The sequence below is a fragment of the Lemur catta genome, chromosome X (genome assembly GCF_020740605.2).
Source record: "Lemur catta isolate mLemCat1 chromosome X, mLemCat1.pri, whole genome shotgun sequence".
NCBI classification, from domain to species: Eukaryota; Metazoa; Chordata; class Mammalia; order Primates; family Lemuridae; genus Lemur; species Lemur catta.
Genome location: NC_059155.1, coordinates 47264306 through 47281359, shown reverse-complemented (window position 1 = coordinate 47281359; position 17054 = coordinate 47264306). Strand labels below are relative to the sequence as shown.

Here is a 17054-nt window from a genome sequence, read left to right as displayed (position 1 = left end):
CTGTGTAGTTTTTGAATGGTTTGTTTTGTTTTTTAGGTCGCTGAAGCAGAAGATTGTTATAATACTGCTCTCCGTCTGTGTCCCACCCATGCAGACTCCCTGAATAACCTAGCCAATATCAAACGAGAACAGGGAAACATTGAAGAGGCAGTTCGCTTGTATCGTAAAGCATTAGAAGTATGTTGGGTGCTGTGACTGGGTATTTAGTCTGTGTGATAGTAGAGGGAAAGCAGTTAAGTTTGCCATGTCATCCACTTTTGTAAAAATACATAGTGGTTGAATCATTTAAAAGAGGATTATTCACTGAACCAATAATTGAGTACCTAAAGTATGATGTGAGGTCCTGTGTAACACTGAAGAAAATCTCTACATTCAGAGTTCATTTTTCTATGGATAGATAAGACCTGAACAAAAAATTAAATTTAACCCATAGTTTAAGAGGAGCTATCGATAAGTATATAATTGCAGAGCCTGATGACTGTATGGTGGTTAGTAGCAGAGAGAGATTTCAATGGTGCTGGAGTAGTCAGTGTAAATGAAGAGGAGGAGAGGTCTACCTTATTATATTTGAAACAAGGAGAAGTATAAAATAGAGTAAGAGGTAGAATTTGAGCTAGTAGGCCTTGGAGAATGTGTAGACTTGGAAAAGGTAGAGAGAAGTTTAGGGGTATAGAGGTACTTGAGCAAAGTTCTTAAGGTTGTGGTAAGTTATTACTGTTGTTTAACAGTTTTTTGTAAATCTCAGTTATGATTTTGATTCTTTCTAGGTCTTCCCAGAATTTGCTGCTGCCCATTCAAACTTAGCAAGTGTACTACAGCAGCAGGGAAAACTACAAGAAGCTCTGATGCATTATAAGGAGGCTATTCGGTAAGAAACTCACAGCCTTATTTAAAAAAATTTTTTTTTAAAGAGACAGGATCTTGCTCTGTTGCCCAGGTTGGAGTGCAGTGGCATGATCATGGTCCACTAAAACATGAACTTCTGGACTCAGGTGACCCTCCCTCCCGCCTTAGCCTCCTGAGTAGCTAGGACTATAGGCATGTACTACCACACCCAGCTAATTTTTAAATTTTTTGTTATGTTGCCCAGGCTAGTATCAAACTCCTGGCCTCAAGCAATTGTCCCGCCTCCCAGAGTGCTAGAATTACAGCCGTGAGCCACCGCACCTGGCCCTCTTAAATTACCTTTTAATTTTTAAATGTTTGGCATTTGGCACATTGGGCAAGTGCTAAAATGGCTTTTACTAGCAACAGGGGGGTTAAGATTTTTGTACTAGATAAATAAAACCTTTGTCCTCTCTTTCAGAATCAGTCCTACCTTTGCTGATGCCTACTCTAATATGGGAAACACTCTAAAGGAGATGCAGGATGTTCAGGGAGCCTTGCAATGTTATACGCGTGCCATCCAGATTAACCCTGCATTTGCAGATGCCCACAGCAATCTGGCTTCCATTCACAAGGTACTACTGTTTATTATAAATGTACATCTTAGCACCTAAAGTTTAATTTTAGGAAACTTCACCATCCCACTTTATTTATTTTCAGGATTCAGGCAATATTCCAGAAGCAATAGCTTCTTACCGCACAGCTCTGAAACTTAAGCCCGATTTTCCTGATGCTTATTGTAACTTGGCTCATTGCCTGCAGGTAAAGAATAACAGGCCAGTAATTGGCTTTCAGTGTTGTAATTGCTTTTTAATTGTTATATACCATAATAATCCAAGCCTGACTGGAGACAGTGTTTTTTAATAGGTTATCTGATGTTACTTTAGGCCAAAGACACACAAAATAGTAGATCTTGGGATACAGTTTTTGGGATAATAACTTCTTTTTTGCTTCCTCTAGATTGTCTGTGATTGGACAGACTATGATGAGCGAATGAAGAAGTTGGTCAGCATTGTGGCTGACCAGTTAGAGAAGAATAGGTTGCCTTCTGTGCATCCTCATCATAGTATGCTATATCCTCTTTCTCATGGCTTCAGGAAGGCTATTGCTGAGAGGCATGGGAACCTCTGCCTAGATAAGGTATGATTCTTTTGTTTTAATCTTTTTGTTGTAAACTAAAACACAGATACAGAAAATTGCAAATTAAATGTATAGCTTAATGAGTTATCATAAAGTGAACACTGCCCAAGTTGAGAAATGAAACTTTTTGTCAGTCCCCCTTCCATTGTGTCCTGTCTTGAGCGTAACCCCCTGCACTTCATAAGGTGGAATCCTTAACTTAAACACTAACAATAGACTGGTGGTGTTTTCCTTTAGGTTGAAAGCCATAATGGTTAATAAAGTGTTTGGTATTTTGTACTCACCTTTGAGAATTAGAGCACTACTTGATCAAAGGTTGGAGAATAGATTAGAGTGCTAGGTATAGTTTTGTTTTTTAAAAAGGTTTCCCTATATTAAAAAAAAAATTTCCCTACAGAATTTTCTAAAATGCTGGAGGATTTATCATACTGTGTCCATGCTGCTTCATTCCTATGAGTTTTAAATTTGCTCACGCTTTTTCATAGGTCTCAGGAAAATGTTAAAGTATGAAACATATTACATACACTACTAAGGTTGTATCGAACTGGCTATAGGAATTAAATGAAGTATTCTGGGCAGACCTTCTTCAGCAGGTGTGATGTGTAGGTTTGGTGTGTTTTTAGTCAGTTTTCCTAGATGAAAATTTATGGATAGACTCCATTTTATTAACAAGCCTTGGGTTCTGTTGGTAGATTAATGTCCTTCATAAACCACCATATGAACATCCAAAAGACCTGAAACTCAGTGATGGCCGACTTCGTGTAGGATATGTGAGTTCTGACTTTGGGAATCATCCTACTTCTCACCTTATGCAGTCTATTCCAGGCATGCACAATCCTGATAAATTTGAGGTAAGACTAGTGTTTCTCTAGAATCACTATTTGTTAAAAAAAAAAAACAAAACCCACAGTGGTGGCTTTATTGTCACCACGAGATATTAAACCCAATGTCTTTTCAAAAGATTTGAGCAAGTTTTTATTAAATATACTTTGTGCCACCTTTCAGGTGTTCTGTTATGCCCTGAGCCCAGATGATGGCACAAACTTCCGAGTGAAGGTGATGGCAGAAGCCAATCATTTCATTGATCTTTCTCAGGTAGGTGAAACTCTTATACTTCCAACTTTTTATTTTGAGCAAATTTGAATAAAGCTATTGGCATATGGTTTATATTTTTGATGATAGGTGTTAAACATTATAGTACTACATATGGGCAATTGCTTTGATCTTACTTCCTTGGCCATTTATGTTTATAATCAGCATGGTTTTTGCTGAGGTTTTGAACGAAACAGAAATGTGTTGTATTTGTGCTTGGACATACAATTTTTACAGGGATTGAGCTAGCACTTGTGACAATAGAAACTTAATAGGTACTAACTGAATAAATTGAACAAAATGGAGACTTGGAAGAATAAATAGGTTATTTAAAGAAAATAGATGAACTATGGTTCATCTATTTCTGTGGACTTTTGCCTTTTTTTTTTTTTTTTTTTTTTTCCTCTCTGAAACAGGGTCTCACTCTGTTGCCCAGGCTGGAGTGCAGTGGTGTGATCATAGCTCACTGCAACCTCAAACTCCTGGACTCAAGCCATCCCACTGTCTCAGTCTCCCAAGTAGCTAGGACTACATGCGTGCCCTACCATACCCAGCTAATTTATTTTTTATAGAGATGGGGTCTCACTATGTTGCCCAGGCTGATCTCAAACTCTTGGCCTCAAGCAGTCCTCCCACCTTGGCCTCTCAAAGTGCTGGGATTACAGGTGTGAGCCACTGTACCTGGCAGCGTTTGCCTTTGGTTATCTTTGTTTCTGTACTTGTCCTGTTGTTATATCCTTTAGTTGTATAAGTTTTAAAATAAATTAAGATTGAAACCTCTGGGGGAATTAATTTGCTGAGTCTGTAGACTACAATTTTTTCTTTGCAGACTCTATTGGCCACTTTGGTAACCAGTAGAGACAATATATTCTCTCTTTATAGTGTGTATGTTTATGTATGCATATATATACACTTGGCGTGTATGTATACATATGTATATAAATATACACACGTGTATGTGTATATATAAATCATTGAAGTCCTAGCGGAAGGGTTGTAAGACTCTTCTCATTTAATACATAGTATATATCAACACCTTTTGCAATATAGTTGTTTTAAAAGTATGTTATGCCTGGCCATTTTTAATGTACAGTTGAACTCTCTGTGACCAAGAAACATACCCCTTTATACCTTTGAGACCATCAGGGACCTCGCTGCTTGTTAACTGAAATCTAAACTCTTCAGCATAGCCTTTACAACCTTTCTCAGTTTGCCAAAACTTTCTTTGAAAAGACTTTCACCCACCATTCACCTTCATGTATACCCTATACCAAATAAAAATGAGTTACTCACCATTTTTTTAACCTACCTTATACTTTACTCTGGTTCTTTTTTTTTTTTTTTTTGAGACAGAGTCTCACTTTGTTGTCCGGGCTAGAGTGAGTGCCGTGGCGTCAGCCTAGCTCACAGCAACCTCAAACTCCTGGGCTTAAGTGATCCTACTGCCTCAGCCTTCCGAGTAGCTGGGACTATAGGCATGCGCCACCATGCCTGGCTAATTTTTTCTATATATATTTTTAGTTGTCCAGATAATTTTTTTTATTTCTATTTTTAGTAGAGACGGGGTCTCGCTCAGGCTGGTCTCGAACTCCTGACCTCGAGCGATCCACCCGCCTCGGCCTCCCAGAGGGCTAGGATTACAGGCGTGAGCTGCCGCGCCCGGCCTACTCTGGTTCTTTATTCATACTGTTTGCTACTGAGATTGTATTCTGTCAAACTCCCTCAAACTCCTGTTCATCTTTGAAGGCCCATTTCAAATACCAGTTCCTCTATGAAACCATGTTTCTCACACATTCAATGCAGAAATAAACTCTCCTTCCTCTGTGTTCTGTTTCTGTAATGCTTTGGGCCCATTTTGATGACAATCATATTTTTGTCCTGCATTAATGTAGTCGATTTGTGTTCTTACCACTTTTGAATCTGGGAATCTGCATTCTTTTTAATGCCATTAAAGCTAAATGAACCAATCTGATATTATACATAGTGAGTTCTTGTTTTCTATTCCATAGATTCCATGCAATGGAAAAGCAGCTGATCGCATCCATCAGGATGGAATTCACATCCTTGTAAATATGAATGGTTACACCAAGGGCGCTCGAAATGAGCTCTTTGCTCTCAGGCCAGCTCCTATACAGGTAAAGGAATTAATAGCAATCGCTTATAACATGTATTGGGCTAAAAAGACAATGCTGCTTTTTCCCCCCTCTGGTTAACTGACATTTGAAGCAATAAGGCAGACGTGCTTGATTTTTTTAAAAGTTCTTGAAATGCACAGGGATAAAGAATTTGAGTGTAGAACACAATGCCTGTAGGTACATGTATGTGGAGGCATGTAATTCATGGTTGGGTATAAATAGTTGCTCTGTCTTACAGATTTGAAAAACATTTTAGCACTTAGAAGTTTAGTCTAAAATACTACTTGATCTTAGCTAAAGAAGTCAACCCTCCTTGTTTGTTTATTTACTTATTTAACTTTGGCACCTTTTGATGAAAGTTCTTTTTTTAAAAAAACACTTTATTGAGGTATGATTGACATACGAAAAGCTGTACATGTTTAAGGTATTTGATGATGAATTTAAAGATGAGTATATTAATGAAGGTTCTTAATCAGTTTTTGATCTGGGATTGTTTGGTTTTAGGCAATGTGGCTGGGATACCCCGGGACTAGTGGTGCACTTTTCATGGATTACATCATCACTGATCAGGAAACATCACCAGCTGAAGTTGCTGAGCAGTACTCTGAGAAACTGGCTTATATGCCCCATACTTTCTTTATTGGTGATCATGCTAATATGTTCCCTCACCTGAAGGTCAGTATAAAACAGTGCTATGGGGGAATTTCAAAGAACTGTAATCATTTCTTTCCTTGCTGTTGTCCATACTCATCCTAACAGACATGTTTGAAACTATTTAGAAAAAAGCAGTCATCGATTTTAAGTCCAATGGGCACATTTATGACAATCGGATTGTTCTGAATGGCATCGACCTCAAAGCATTTCTTGATAGTCTACCAGATGTGAAAATTGTCAAGGTCAGAACCTAGTCAATATTGTCATTGAAGAAAAGTTAACTGCATTTGGGATCTTTTCCCTAATGATGCATTTTGTGTCTTTTTTTTTTTTTTTAAGATGAAATGTCCTGAAGGAGGAGACAATGCAGACACCAGTAACACAGCTCTTAATATGCCTGTCATTCCTATGAATACCATTGCAGAAGCAGTTATTGAAATGATTAACAGAGGACAGATTCAGATAACAATTAATGGATTCAGTATTAGCAATGGATTGGCGACTACCCAGGTGAGAGAATAATAGACCATAATATGTCCCACCAAGCATGCATTTATTTCCTTTATACCTCATAAGAACTCTAGGAAGCAAATGTCATTATTCCCATTTTATAAATGAGGAAATGAGTTCAGTGGAAATTGGCATCTTATGTAGGTTTGTCGTATTTTTAGTCTTCCAGATTTAGCCAGTAGGTTATTACTGAATGTCTACTGTGTTAATATCTTGCTATTCCCTGACTGTGGCTTTACTCTCTTATCATATAGTCAACTATCTGTAGGCACCACAGTTTCTTGCTTCTGTAACCGCATCCTTTCCCTGGATAAATCCTACTCAGAGTCTCAGTTCAGACAGCTCCTTCAGGAATCTGTTCCTGTACTTATTGCTAACCTCTCTATCGCTACTCCATTGGTACCTATCTTCTGTGCTTCTGTAATATTTGGGATATATGATTATATTCATCGTAACACATTATAATTCCCTGTGTTTGTATCTGCCACTGAGTTGAATTACTTTGGGACCCATGTGTTAACCACAGTAATGTAGTATATATACTTAATAAATATATATTGCATTCTTGAATAAGTAGCTCTGTCAAGAGTATAAGGCAAGGATCTCTGACCTCTTAGGAGTTAACAGTTAAATGTCCATATACATCTGGAATAATTACATAACAACTAAGGCAGTATTCAAATGTGTGGAAATTACAAGGGAAGATTAATTGTATAATGTAGAAACTCAAAAATGGTGATGATCAGGCCGGGCGCAGTGGCTCACGCCTGTAATCCTAGCACTCTGGGAGGCCGAGGTGGGTGGATCGCTTGAGGTCAGGAGTTCGAGACCAGCCTGAGCAAGAGTGAGACCCTGTCTCTACTAAAAATAGAAAGAAATATCTGGCCAACTAAAATATATATAGAAAAAATTAGCCGGACATGGTGGCGCATGCCTGTAGTTCCAGCTACTCGGGAGGCTGAGGCAGTAAGATCACTGAAGCCCAGGAGTTTGAGGTTGCTGTGAGCTAGGCTGACGCTATGGCACTGACTCTAGCCCAGGCAACAGAGCGAGACTCTGTCTCAAAAAAAAAAAAAAAAAAAAGTGATGATCAGTGTGAGGAGAGACAGTCTTGGGAGAAGAGACCCATTTGGAAGAGTAATTTATCCTTGAAGTATGACTGTGATTATGAAAAGGACATTTTATCCATAAAGAAAAGAATGAGCAAAAATTTGCTGTTGGATTGTTAATAGGGTTTTAGAACTTTGCAGGCTAGAACAAGATGTTTCATAGTGCAATCTCCCCCAAATTAAAATAGTGTTGCCAACTATTTTCTTTATTTCTTTTTTTTTAATTTATTTTTTTGAGACAGTCTCACTCTGTTGCCCGGGCTAGAGTGCTGTGGTGTCAAACTCACAGCAACCTTAAACTCCTGGGCTCAAGGAATCCCCCTGCCTCAGCCTCCCAAGTAGCTGGGACTACAGGCGTGTGCCACCATGCCCGACTAATTTTTTATATATATTTTTTTAGCTGTCCAGATCATTTCTTTCTATTTTTAGTAGAGACAGGGTCTCGCTCTTGCTCAAGCTGGTCTGGAACTCCTGACCTTGAGTGATCCTCCCACCTCGGCCTCCCAGAGTACTAGGATTACAGGCATGAGCCACCGCGCCAGGCCTGTTTTCCTTTTTTTTTTTTTTTTAACTTAATTTATCATGTATATTTTCCCATAGTTCAGTGACATGACTTTGAATGGTTTTACATTTTGCATCTTATGGATTCTTTATTGATTAAAAAAATCAGCTTGGTATGGTGACTCACATCTGTAATCCCAGAGCTTTGGGAGGCTGAGGGGGGAGGACTGCTTGAGGCCAGGATTTCGAGGCCAGCCTGGGCAACATAGTGAGACCCTATCTCTATAAAATTTAAAAAATAGCCAGATGTGATGGTGTAGGCCTGTAGTCCTAGTTATTTGGGATGCTGAGGCAGGAGGATCGCACCTCTTGAGCGTAGGAGTTCAAGGCTGCAGTGAGCTTATGATTGCACCATTGCGCTTCAGCCTGGGTGACAGAGTGAGACCTGTCTCTTAAAAAAAAAAGGATTTTCCTGACTTTAAATAAATATAATCATATTCTTTTCCTTGTTCTAGATCAACAATAAGGCTGCAACTGGAGAGGAGGTTCCCCGCACCATTATCGTGACTACCCGTTCTCAGTATGGGCTACCGGAAGATGCCATTGTGTACTGTAACTTTAATCAGTTGTATAAAATTGACCCTTCTACTTTGCAGATGTGGGCAAATGTGAGTGTACATAGATTCATTATTACAGTCTAGAGACTAGTAAAGATTCTGTACATAGACCATCTTGCTGAGGCGGGTCCTCCTACCCCCATTCAGGAACTATTTATTCCTAATCTTCAAGAGTTATAGATTTTTAAGGCATTTTTGATTTCTCCTAATTTCTAAATATTATATTATGAACCTTTTAAATTTATATATTCTGTCTAAATCAGGGGTCAGTAAAATTTTTCTTAAAGGGCCAGAAGGTAAATATTTTCAGTTTTGTGGTCTATGGTCTCTGTCACATTTAATCAGCTCTGCTCTTGTAGCATGAAAATACCACTGACTTTACGTAAATGATAAATATGGCTGTGTTCCAATAAAATTTTATTTACAAAAACTGGCAGCATGCCAGATTTGGCTTACAGGCTGGCTGTAGTCTGCCAACCCCTGGTCTTAGCTGATAGCAAAAGCTGTCATGTATATCCACCCATGTTTAACATTCTTGCAGTATTTTAGAGTTATAACCAGGAAGGAGTCGATTTATGTCATTACCTCTGAGTTCATCAGACCAGTTTGCATAAGCAGGGTATTGCATATCTGTAACTTGATCTTAGTCCATAGAATTAAAATAAAATGGCATGTTTTACCTTCAGGTAATCTGGATATAATTCCTTGGTTATTTCCCCCCCCCCATATCTGTTTTGTTTTGTTTTGTTTTAGAGGAGAGGGGCGGGTAGAGGCGAAGAGGCAGCAGGTGTACTGTCCTCACTTTCCAATGTTGAAAAAAATCTGAAAATCAAAAGCTTTTTCATAAGTGTGGCAAATTTGACAGCAAAACTACCTGAACTGACATTAAGCTATTTATCATCTTTTATTTAATCCATTTAGTATGAACATTCCTGCCTCTCAAGGCAGAGGTACTAATGTGTTGGCCGCTGATGGGGTTATGTAATACATGTGTACTGTACTACTTTTTTAAAATCGGAAATATTCTGAATTCAGAAATTCATGTGTTCTTTTTGAACTACTGTGGTACATTGAGTAGAAGTAGTTCTAAATCAGGAGTTGACAAACTATGTCCCCATGGGCCAAATCCAGCCCACTGCCTGTTTTTATAAATTTTATTGACACAGAGTCACACCTACTTGTTTACACGTTGTTTATGGCTGCTTTCAAGCCGTAGTGGAAGAACTGAGCATTTATGATGGTCCATGTGGCCACAGAGCCAAAAATATTTGCTGTCCGGCCCTTTACAGAAAAGGTTTGCTGATCTCTGATTTATATTAGGCAAATAAAGTTAGGCAAGTGTGAGTTAACTTTCTTTGTTGTGTCATGGTGGGGGATTTAAAATTTGAAATGGAAAATTTCCATCTCTTCAACAAAAACCACTGCCTGTGTCAGTTCCCACAGGAGGTAGCTGCCTAAGATTTTGCCAATTAGTAACTTGATTTGTGTCTTATAACGTCAGTCTCTTCTCTTTCTTTGAACTCTCTCTGGGGACAGCTAAGCAGAAGAAGAGTAATTCAGTTGATCTAATTCATCTATGTGAAGAAAAGACTTAAGTTCACAGTAGGCTTCTGTCTGGATGGGAAGAATAGAGTGTGGTATGATTATTAGAGACCTATGGGAATCTTTTTGAGAAGTGTAGATCTGCCATTAATAATTATTCTTATTTTCTCTATTTTAGATTCTGAAGCGTGTTCCCAATAGTGTACTATGGCTGTTGCGTTTTCCAGCAGTAGGAGAACCTAATATTCAACAGTATGCCCAAAACATGGGCCTTCCCCAGAACCGTATCATTTTTTCACCTGTTGCTCCTAAAGAGGAACATGTCAGGAGAGGCCAGCTGGCAGATGTCTGCTTGGACACTCCACTTTGTAATGGACACACCACGGGGATGGATGTCCTCTGGGCAGGGACACCCATGGTAACTATGCCAGGTAAGTTGCTGATAAGTCATTGGAATCTTCCTTCTTGTTCTTTTAAAAATCTCTTTTGAGGGGAAGACACAGGTGAAATTATAGTATTAGAAGCAACAGCTAAGGAAAGATGATAGATAATGAAACTTGTTTAAGTCTGAACACTTGGTTCCACTCTATTAATCTGTATTGTGTGGATGCTTACCATAAATAACATTGATAACTGTGTTATTTACATTCTCAGGTGTGCAACTGTTATCTTTTGTATTATAGGAGAGACTCTTGCTTCTCGAGTTGCAGCTTCCCAGCTTACTTGCTTAGGTTGTCTTGAGCTTATTGCTAAAAATAGACAAGAATATGAAGATATAGCTGTGAAACTGGGAACTGATCTAGAATAGTAAGTAAACTTTTCCATGAACATATTATATGGTAAAGTAGAGAGAATATAGCTGTTATAAAATGAAACTAAAATAAGGATAATATAGGTGAATCAGTTGTATGATCTCTGGATGGGAGAAGAACTTTCTATACTTTCATAAATGAAGTGATCAATAAGTTTTACTATGTAGAGAGTAAGAGGCTGAATAAAAAAATTAAAAGGCAAATGAGGAAAAGAAAAATCTTTCTTTCATATATCAAAGTATTAATAGCCTGGCTATATAAAGACTGAAGGACATTTAAATTTTAAATCCCCTAATAGGAAAGTAAACAAAGAAATGACCAGACACTCACTGAAGTGGAAATACAAGTGGTTAATAAGAAAACGTTTCAGTCTCTAGTAGAAATGCCAATTAAAGTAATATTGAGGTATATCCATTATTTTCTATAAAATAAAGAGTTTTAATATGATATCAGTGAGGGAGCATTGAGGCACTGGCCTTTTCGTTAATTGGTGAATGAATTGGTATAAGTCTTCCTCACAGTTTTTAGAGCCTTAAAAAAAAGTCAGATCTTTAACCCTAATCCTGCCACTTCTTCACTGTAGCATAAGAAATAAAAAGCATAACTTAAATGCCTGAAAATGGGTGGGATTTAGAGGGGTGATGCTTAGCTAAATGAGGTTTCATCCGTACAATGAAATAGTATTTCTTAATGAGGTTTTTCTTTGGGTATTATGGGTGATATTTTTCCTTATGTTTTTCTGAGAAGTAGCATATTATTATATAGAAGTTAAAGAAGCATGCTCTTTGAGTCATACTGCCTGAGTGAATCCAAGCTCTGTGATTTTGGGCAAATTAGTCTCTATATGCCTTGATCTTTCTATCTGCAAAATGGAGCTTAACAAGATCTTGTGAGGATTAAAAAAGATATTTCATGTGAAGCACTTAGAATAGTTCTTAGTGCATAGTAAGCATTCAGCAGATGTTAGCTATTTTCAGAATTTTCTCCATTGAACATCACATATACATCCAAGAAAAATGAAAAAAATTTTTTTGTTTGCTTTATTTTTTATTTATATTTTGTAATTGAGATTTTATTGATTGTGTTGAGGATCAGTATACAAACATTTCGATTTGTACACAATTCTTATACATATTGAAAATCTAAAAAACCATGTATTGCAATTCTTTTTTAAACAGTTATTGCAGTGACTTTCCAGCTTAAAATTTGGAGGCAAATTTTCCTTAAGAGCATATCAAGTGCCAGTAGCTTCAAAGGTTGATAAGGTTAACGTTATATAACCCCGACCAATTCACAATTTATTATCATATATCCTACATGCTCAGATTTTCAATAGAAAAATGAAAATTTTGAGCCCAGGCATTCAAAAAAATTTAAGATTCATGTCCATCAGCCCAGAGATAACTACAGTAAATATTGTAGTATATTTTTAAATTTTTATTAGACTTTTATAACTTAGTTTTGTTCATACAATCCTGTTCCCTAACATTTTGTTATGAAAATGTTCTGTTTTATAAATACTTTTATACCTATTGCTTAGATTCTACCATTAATATTTTACTATGCTGTTTATTTTTTCTTTTGAGGCAGAATTTTTTTTTTTTTGGGAGACAGTCTCTGTTGCCTGGGCTAGAGTGCAGTGGCATCATCATAGCTCACAGCAACCTCAAACTCCTGGGCTCAAGTGATCCTCCTGCCTCAGCCTCCCAAAGTGCTAGGATTACAAGCATGAGCCACCATGCCCAGCCAAGGCTGAATTTATATATAGTGAGGGAAGCATTATTATACAGATATTACCATTCAGTGAGTTTTGAGAAATACCTTTGTAACCCAAATCCCTCTCAAGATATAGAACATTATTATCACCGTAGAAAGTTCCTTTATGCCCCTTTCTCAGCCGGTTTTCCTTACCAACCCCCAGAGACAACCACTGTTCTGGATTTTTTTTTTTTCCTACCATAAATTAGTTTTGCCTTTCTAGGATGTTATCCAAATAGAACCATATGGTGTGCATTCTGAAGGCTTCTTTCACTCAGCAAGTTCATTCCTTTTTATTGTGGAGTAGTATTTCATTATATGGATGTACCACAGTTTAACTGTTCTGTTGACACACAGAACCTTAAACAGTAGAGTGCAGAGGTCTTCTTTGGAAAGTAGCATTAAGAATGGAAATGGCTGAGTTGAGGCCAACAGATATATATATGCACAGCTATTTTACTAGTTCTGTCTCAACAAACATTAAAACAACTTTTTAAAACTGCTTTTAAAAATGCACAGAAGTGTTCCGGCTTCTGGTTCTACAGTAATAATTCTTTCTTCGTCTAAGAATAATCTCATGAGAAATAATATATTCAGAAGGGAATAGAATTCTTTCCCTCCCGTTTCCAGAAGAACTGATTGCTTCTTTTTCCATGTTGCTGAACAAAACCATAGTTTTGGTGATATTAGGAACGTTTGTTTTTTGTTTTGCTTTTAGTGTCAGTTCAGGTAACACTGAGCATGGAACATATTTTTAATTCCTAAATAAATGACGCAGTTCAGATACAAGTGGAAAATTATGACAATAGACATGCATTTCTTTCTCTCCTTGAGTGTTTTCCTGTTTCGTTAAAATCTTCATAAACTGAATATTTCATCTTGTGTTTGTGCCTTAACTATTGTAAGTGATGCTTCAGTGAATTTCTTTGCATGATCGTGTGTGTCTTTGTATCTAATTATTTCTTTTTAATAGATTGAAAAGTGCTATTGATAGGTCAGAGGGTTCTGAACATTTAAAATTCTTAATACACACATTGCTAAATTGCTTTCCACAAAGGTAAGCAGTTTACATTCTAACAGATAGTACATAGGAATAGTCATGTGCCATTGCCAATTCTTATTTTTATTCCGAAGCTAGAGATGAGGTGAAATGGAGAAAGCATGATATTCCTTGGATATACTTGTTTAGGAGAGAACTAACTTTTTTCAGAGGACATGGGGGTAAACTTGTTTGTAAGTGTTAGCATTGTGTTAGCTGTGAGCCTTTACTTTTTTGGCATTGAGGTAACAGCGGGCCAATCAGAAAAGAAAATAACATGAAGTTTATTCATATATTTTGCCATAAAGGTGACTAAGTTTATAGGGTTTAGTTCTGAGTTTCTTCTCTGATTTATACACTTGGTTCTCTTTTTTTTATTACCCAGTCTGAAGAAAATTCGTGGCAAAGTCTGGAAGCAGAGAATATCTAGCCCTCTGTTCAACACCAAACAATACACAATGGAACTAGAGCGGCTCTATCTACAGATGTGGGAGCATTACGCAGCTGGCAACAAACCTGACCACATGATTAAGCCTGTCGAAGTCACTGAGTCAACCTAAATAAAGACTGCACAGAAGAATTATCCTTACACCCGAGCCTCAAGTTCTGGGGGAAAGGGAACTAGATAACATACTTCTTTACTTATCTGTACAGTACCATGTTGCAGATGGGTGACATATAATGGTAATAGAATAGCACAGCCAGACTTTATTCCTGCATGATAGGGAGAGACACAAGAGATGGAAAACTGCTGTTCCACAAGGAATCTCCATAGAATTTTGCAGCAACCAGGTGGTGCATAGGTCTGGAAGTTCTGATCTCCCTTGGTCTTCCATGGGATGGTTAGTGTGGAGGGGAGATACAGATTGTCCAGCCGTTTTGTGATTCCATGGATTGATTGAGTCTTCTGAGTTCATTTTTTTCTTTCTATTTTGGGTATCGGAGCTTTTAAAAATGTTTGATTTCAGGTATTTTTATTCATGTGAAGTGTATATGATTCTCTTGAGAATAAGGTTTTAAGCTAAAATGTTACTCCCTTAGTTTCTGAACTCTGACAGATCAGTGGGGACTATGCTGGTGTAGTCTTTTTATAGGTTTTATAAACCACTTGAGCCTATATCAGTCATTTTAGTGTCTGACCTAATGTTTGGAGCTATCAGTGCTATGTTGGTTTAGATGATGACTCAAAAAATTTTCTGGTCCATTTCCCATTTCCTTCTCTCCCCCTTACCCTCTTAAAATTTCTCCTGTAACTCAACTAACAAAACCAAGTCTGATTCTCAAAATATCCTAGAGTGTTTCTCTTAAACACACCATCTGGTGCCAAATGAAGATTCTTAGGAGTGATATTAGTTATGAAGGGCACAGTTGTGGTACTGTTATTGATAATAATATAGATTTTTTTTTTGCCGAATTTTGACCTATTTTACCAGTGTTTTACCCCTGACTGCCCCTTCTATGCTGCTTCCAAAAGTGATAATAGTGTGTGATAAGATTTTGACCTTCCTTTCTAAAGTTTGTTTTTTTTTTAAGTGAGTCCTGTTCTTCCTATTTCTTTCAGCAGAAATGAAATCCCAGGTAAGTATAAGTATTCAAATATTTGATTAATAAGTTGCAGTTATCTTCAATATATTAAATAATTTTCATCGAGAAACATAGGTAAAATCTCTGAAGGACCATTTATGTATACAAGTAATTATTTTTCAGACCTTGTAGGGTATTATAATAACTGTGTTCTGGACTTGGTCGTGAAGTCTGTACAGATTCAGCCTCAATAGTAGTGAACTGCACTGCTACTTGGCTTAGAGTATAAATTAGACTTTAGTCCTATTAGAACTTGAGTTACTGGTATTAAAAATCATAGGAATAAAATGATCGAATCTCAACAAAGGGTCGAGGGCTTGGGCTTAAGCCAACATATGAATATATGTTTTGTCTTGCTGTACAGCACTTACGCTATCCAGTCGCAGATAATTTTTTTGTCTGCTAGTAGTGTTCTAGATTATAATGTCTTTCCAAAGCGCTGAGGCAATGCACCTATTGTGTAGTTGCAGCTGATGCCTGAATGTATCCTAGCTGACAAATTATTGATTAATAAGAACTTGAATTTCTGAAAGATTCTTACTGCTAACCAAATTCTGAGCAAGGAGTCTCAAATGTAATTCAGAACCTGAATTACATGTTAATGAACCGTGTACCATTTAATAGTGTAAATCAAAAAACATCAGTTAAGGGATTTCTTAATTTATTTTTTACCTGATTTAAATATCAGTTAAAGGTTGCCAGCATGGTCGCAAATAAACTAATATTTGAAGTTCACTGAACTACTTAATGTGGAATAGGATAATATACTTCCAATGCCCTCAAGGCTGTGACCTTACAGCCATTTTACATAGCACATCATTCCTCCTATAGGGATGAACTTTTTCCTGGCGCGTAAAGTAGCCGCTCTGGTCGAAGCTTTGCTTATTGTAACAGGCTTTTATTTCCAGGTAACATGTCTGTGGAAGACTTAATTCTGAATAGAGATATAGATATTACTGGAAACTAATTGTTTTTTCTATTGTACCCTGCTTTATCAAAAAAGTAAAACATTTAATTGTGCTACAGAAATTCAGATATTGTCTTGCGATCTTTAAACAATAAATGAGTGATTTCCCCTTAATATGGCTAATGTATTTTGTGTCCTGTTATATTGAGTGTTGGACTGAATAATAGTGTCGTCCAGTGATGAAACCTACATTTGAACAGCCCCAAAGAACTTAAAAGGATCAGATTTCCCTACTCTAGCTATGATATTAAGAATTGTTTTCTTAGTCAAGTCTGGTGGGGCGGTGGGGTTGATTTAGGAACCATTTAAGAAGACAAAACCTTTGGACCCTCCGCCCTCCAATTCATCTTGTTCCTCTTTTGCTTATGACCTCTCTGGCTTTATTTTACCCTTGTAGTCTTGTTCTTTATGTGGACTAGTGTTGTCTTGGCTCTTGAGGGCAAAATTATCTTCCTTCTCTGTACAATGTTTGAACTCTGCCGTGAGGCTGAGGGAGGAGGAGGGAGGGTATCAGTGCATCAGAGATCAGAACAAGCTGTTTTGCTGCCAGTTTTCTCAGAGATATAAATGAGAGGGAAAATGTTTTTTAATAAAAATTAAGGTAATTTCCCAACTTCTGTTGGTTGTGCCTTCAAAGCCTTAATGTGGATTAATGTTTGTTTACTAAAGGTGTGTGAAGAAAGGTGTCCAGTAGCCTGCTCATAAAAGT

The 17054-nt window shown here is 37.3% G+C and overlaps 1 protein-coding gene across 2 annotated transcripts in view; it reads left to right on the top strand.

Moving 5' to 3' along the window:
- The window catches only part of OGT (O-linked N-acetylglucosamine (GlcNAc) transferase), a 36821-nt gene extending 20362 nt beyond the window's left edge, over window positions 1–16459 (top strand). For both annotated transcript variants that reach the window (XM_045538635.1, XM_045538636.1), the window contains exons 8-22: window positions 37–177; window positions 768–868; window positions 1307–1460; window positions 1546–1647; window positions 1846–2025; window positions 2718–2876; window positions 3031–3120; window positions 5127–5252; window positions 5757–5927; window positions 6032–6148; window positions 6246–6416; window positions 8542–8694; window positions 10364–10616; window positions 10869–10992; window positions 14180–16459. In XM_045538635.1, coding sequence (XP_045394591.1) covers window positions 37–177; window positions 768–868; window positions 1307–1460; window positions 1546–1647; window positions 1846–2025; window positions 2718–2876; window positions 3031–3120; window positions 5127–5252; window positions 5757–5927; window positions 6032–6148; window positions 6246–6416; window positions 8542–8694; window positions 10364–10616; window positions 10869–10992; window positions 14180–14354 — 2217 coding nt within the window. In that variant the 3' untranslated portion in view covers window positions 14355–16459. The remainder of the gene's footprint in view (window positions 1–36; window positions 178–767; window positions 869–1306; window positions 1461–1545; window positions 1648–1845; window positions 2026–2717; window positions 2877–3030; window positions 3121–5126; window positions 5253–5756; window positions 5928–6031; window positions 6149–6245; window positions 6417–8541; window positions 8695–10363; window positions 10617–10868; window positions 10993–14179) is intronic.
- The last annotated feature ends 595 nt before the right edge of the window (window positions 16460–17054 follow it).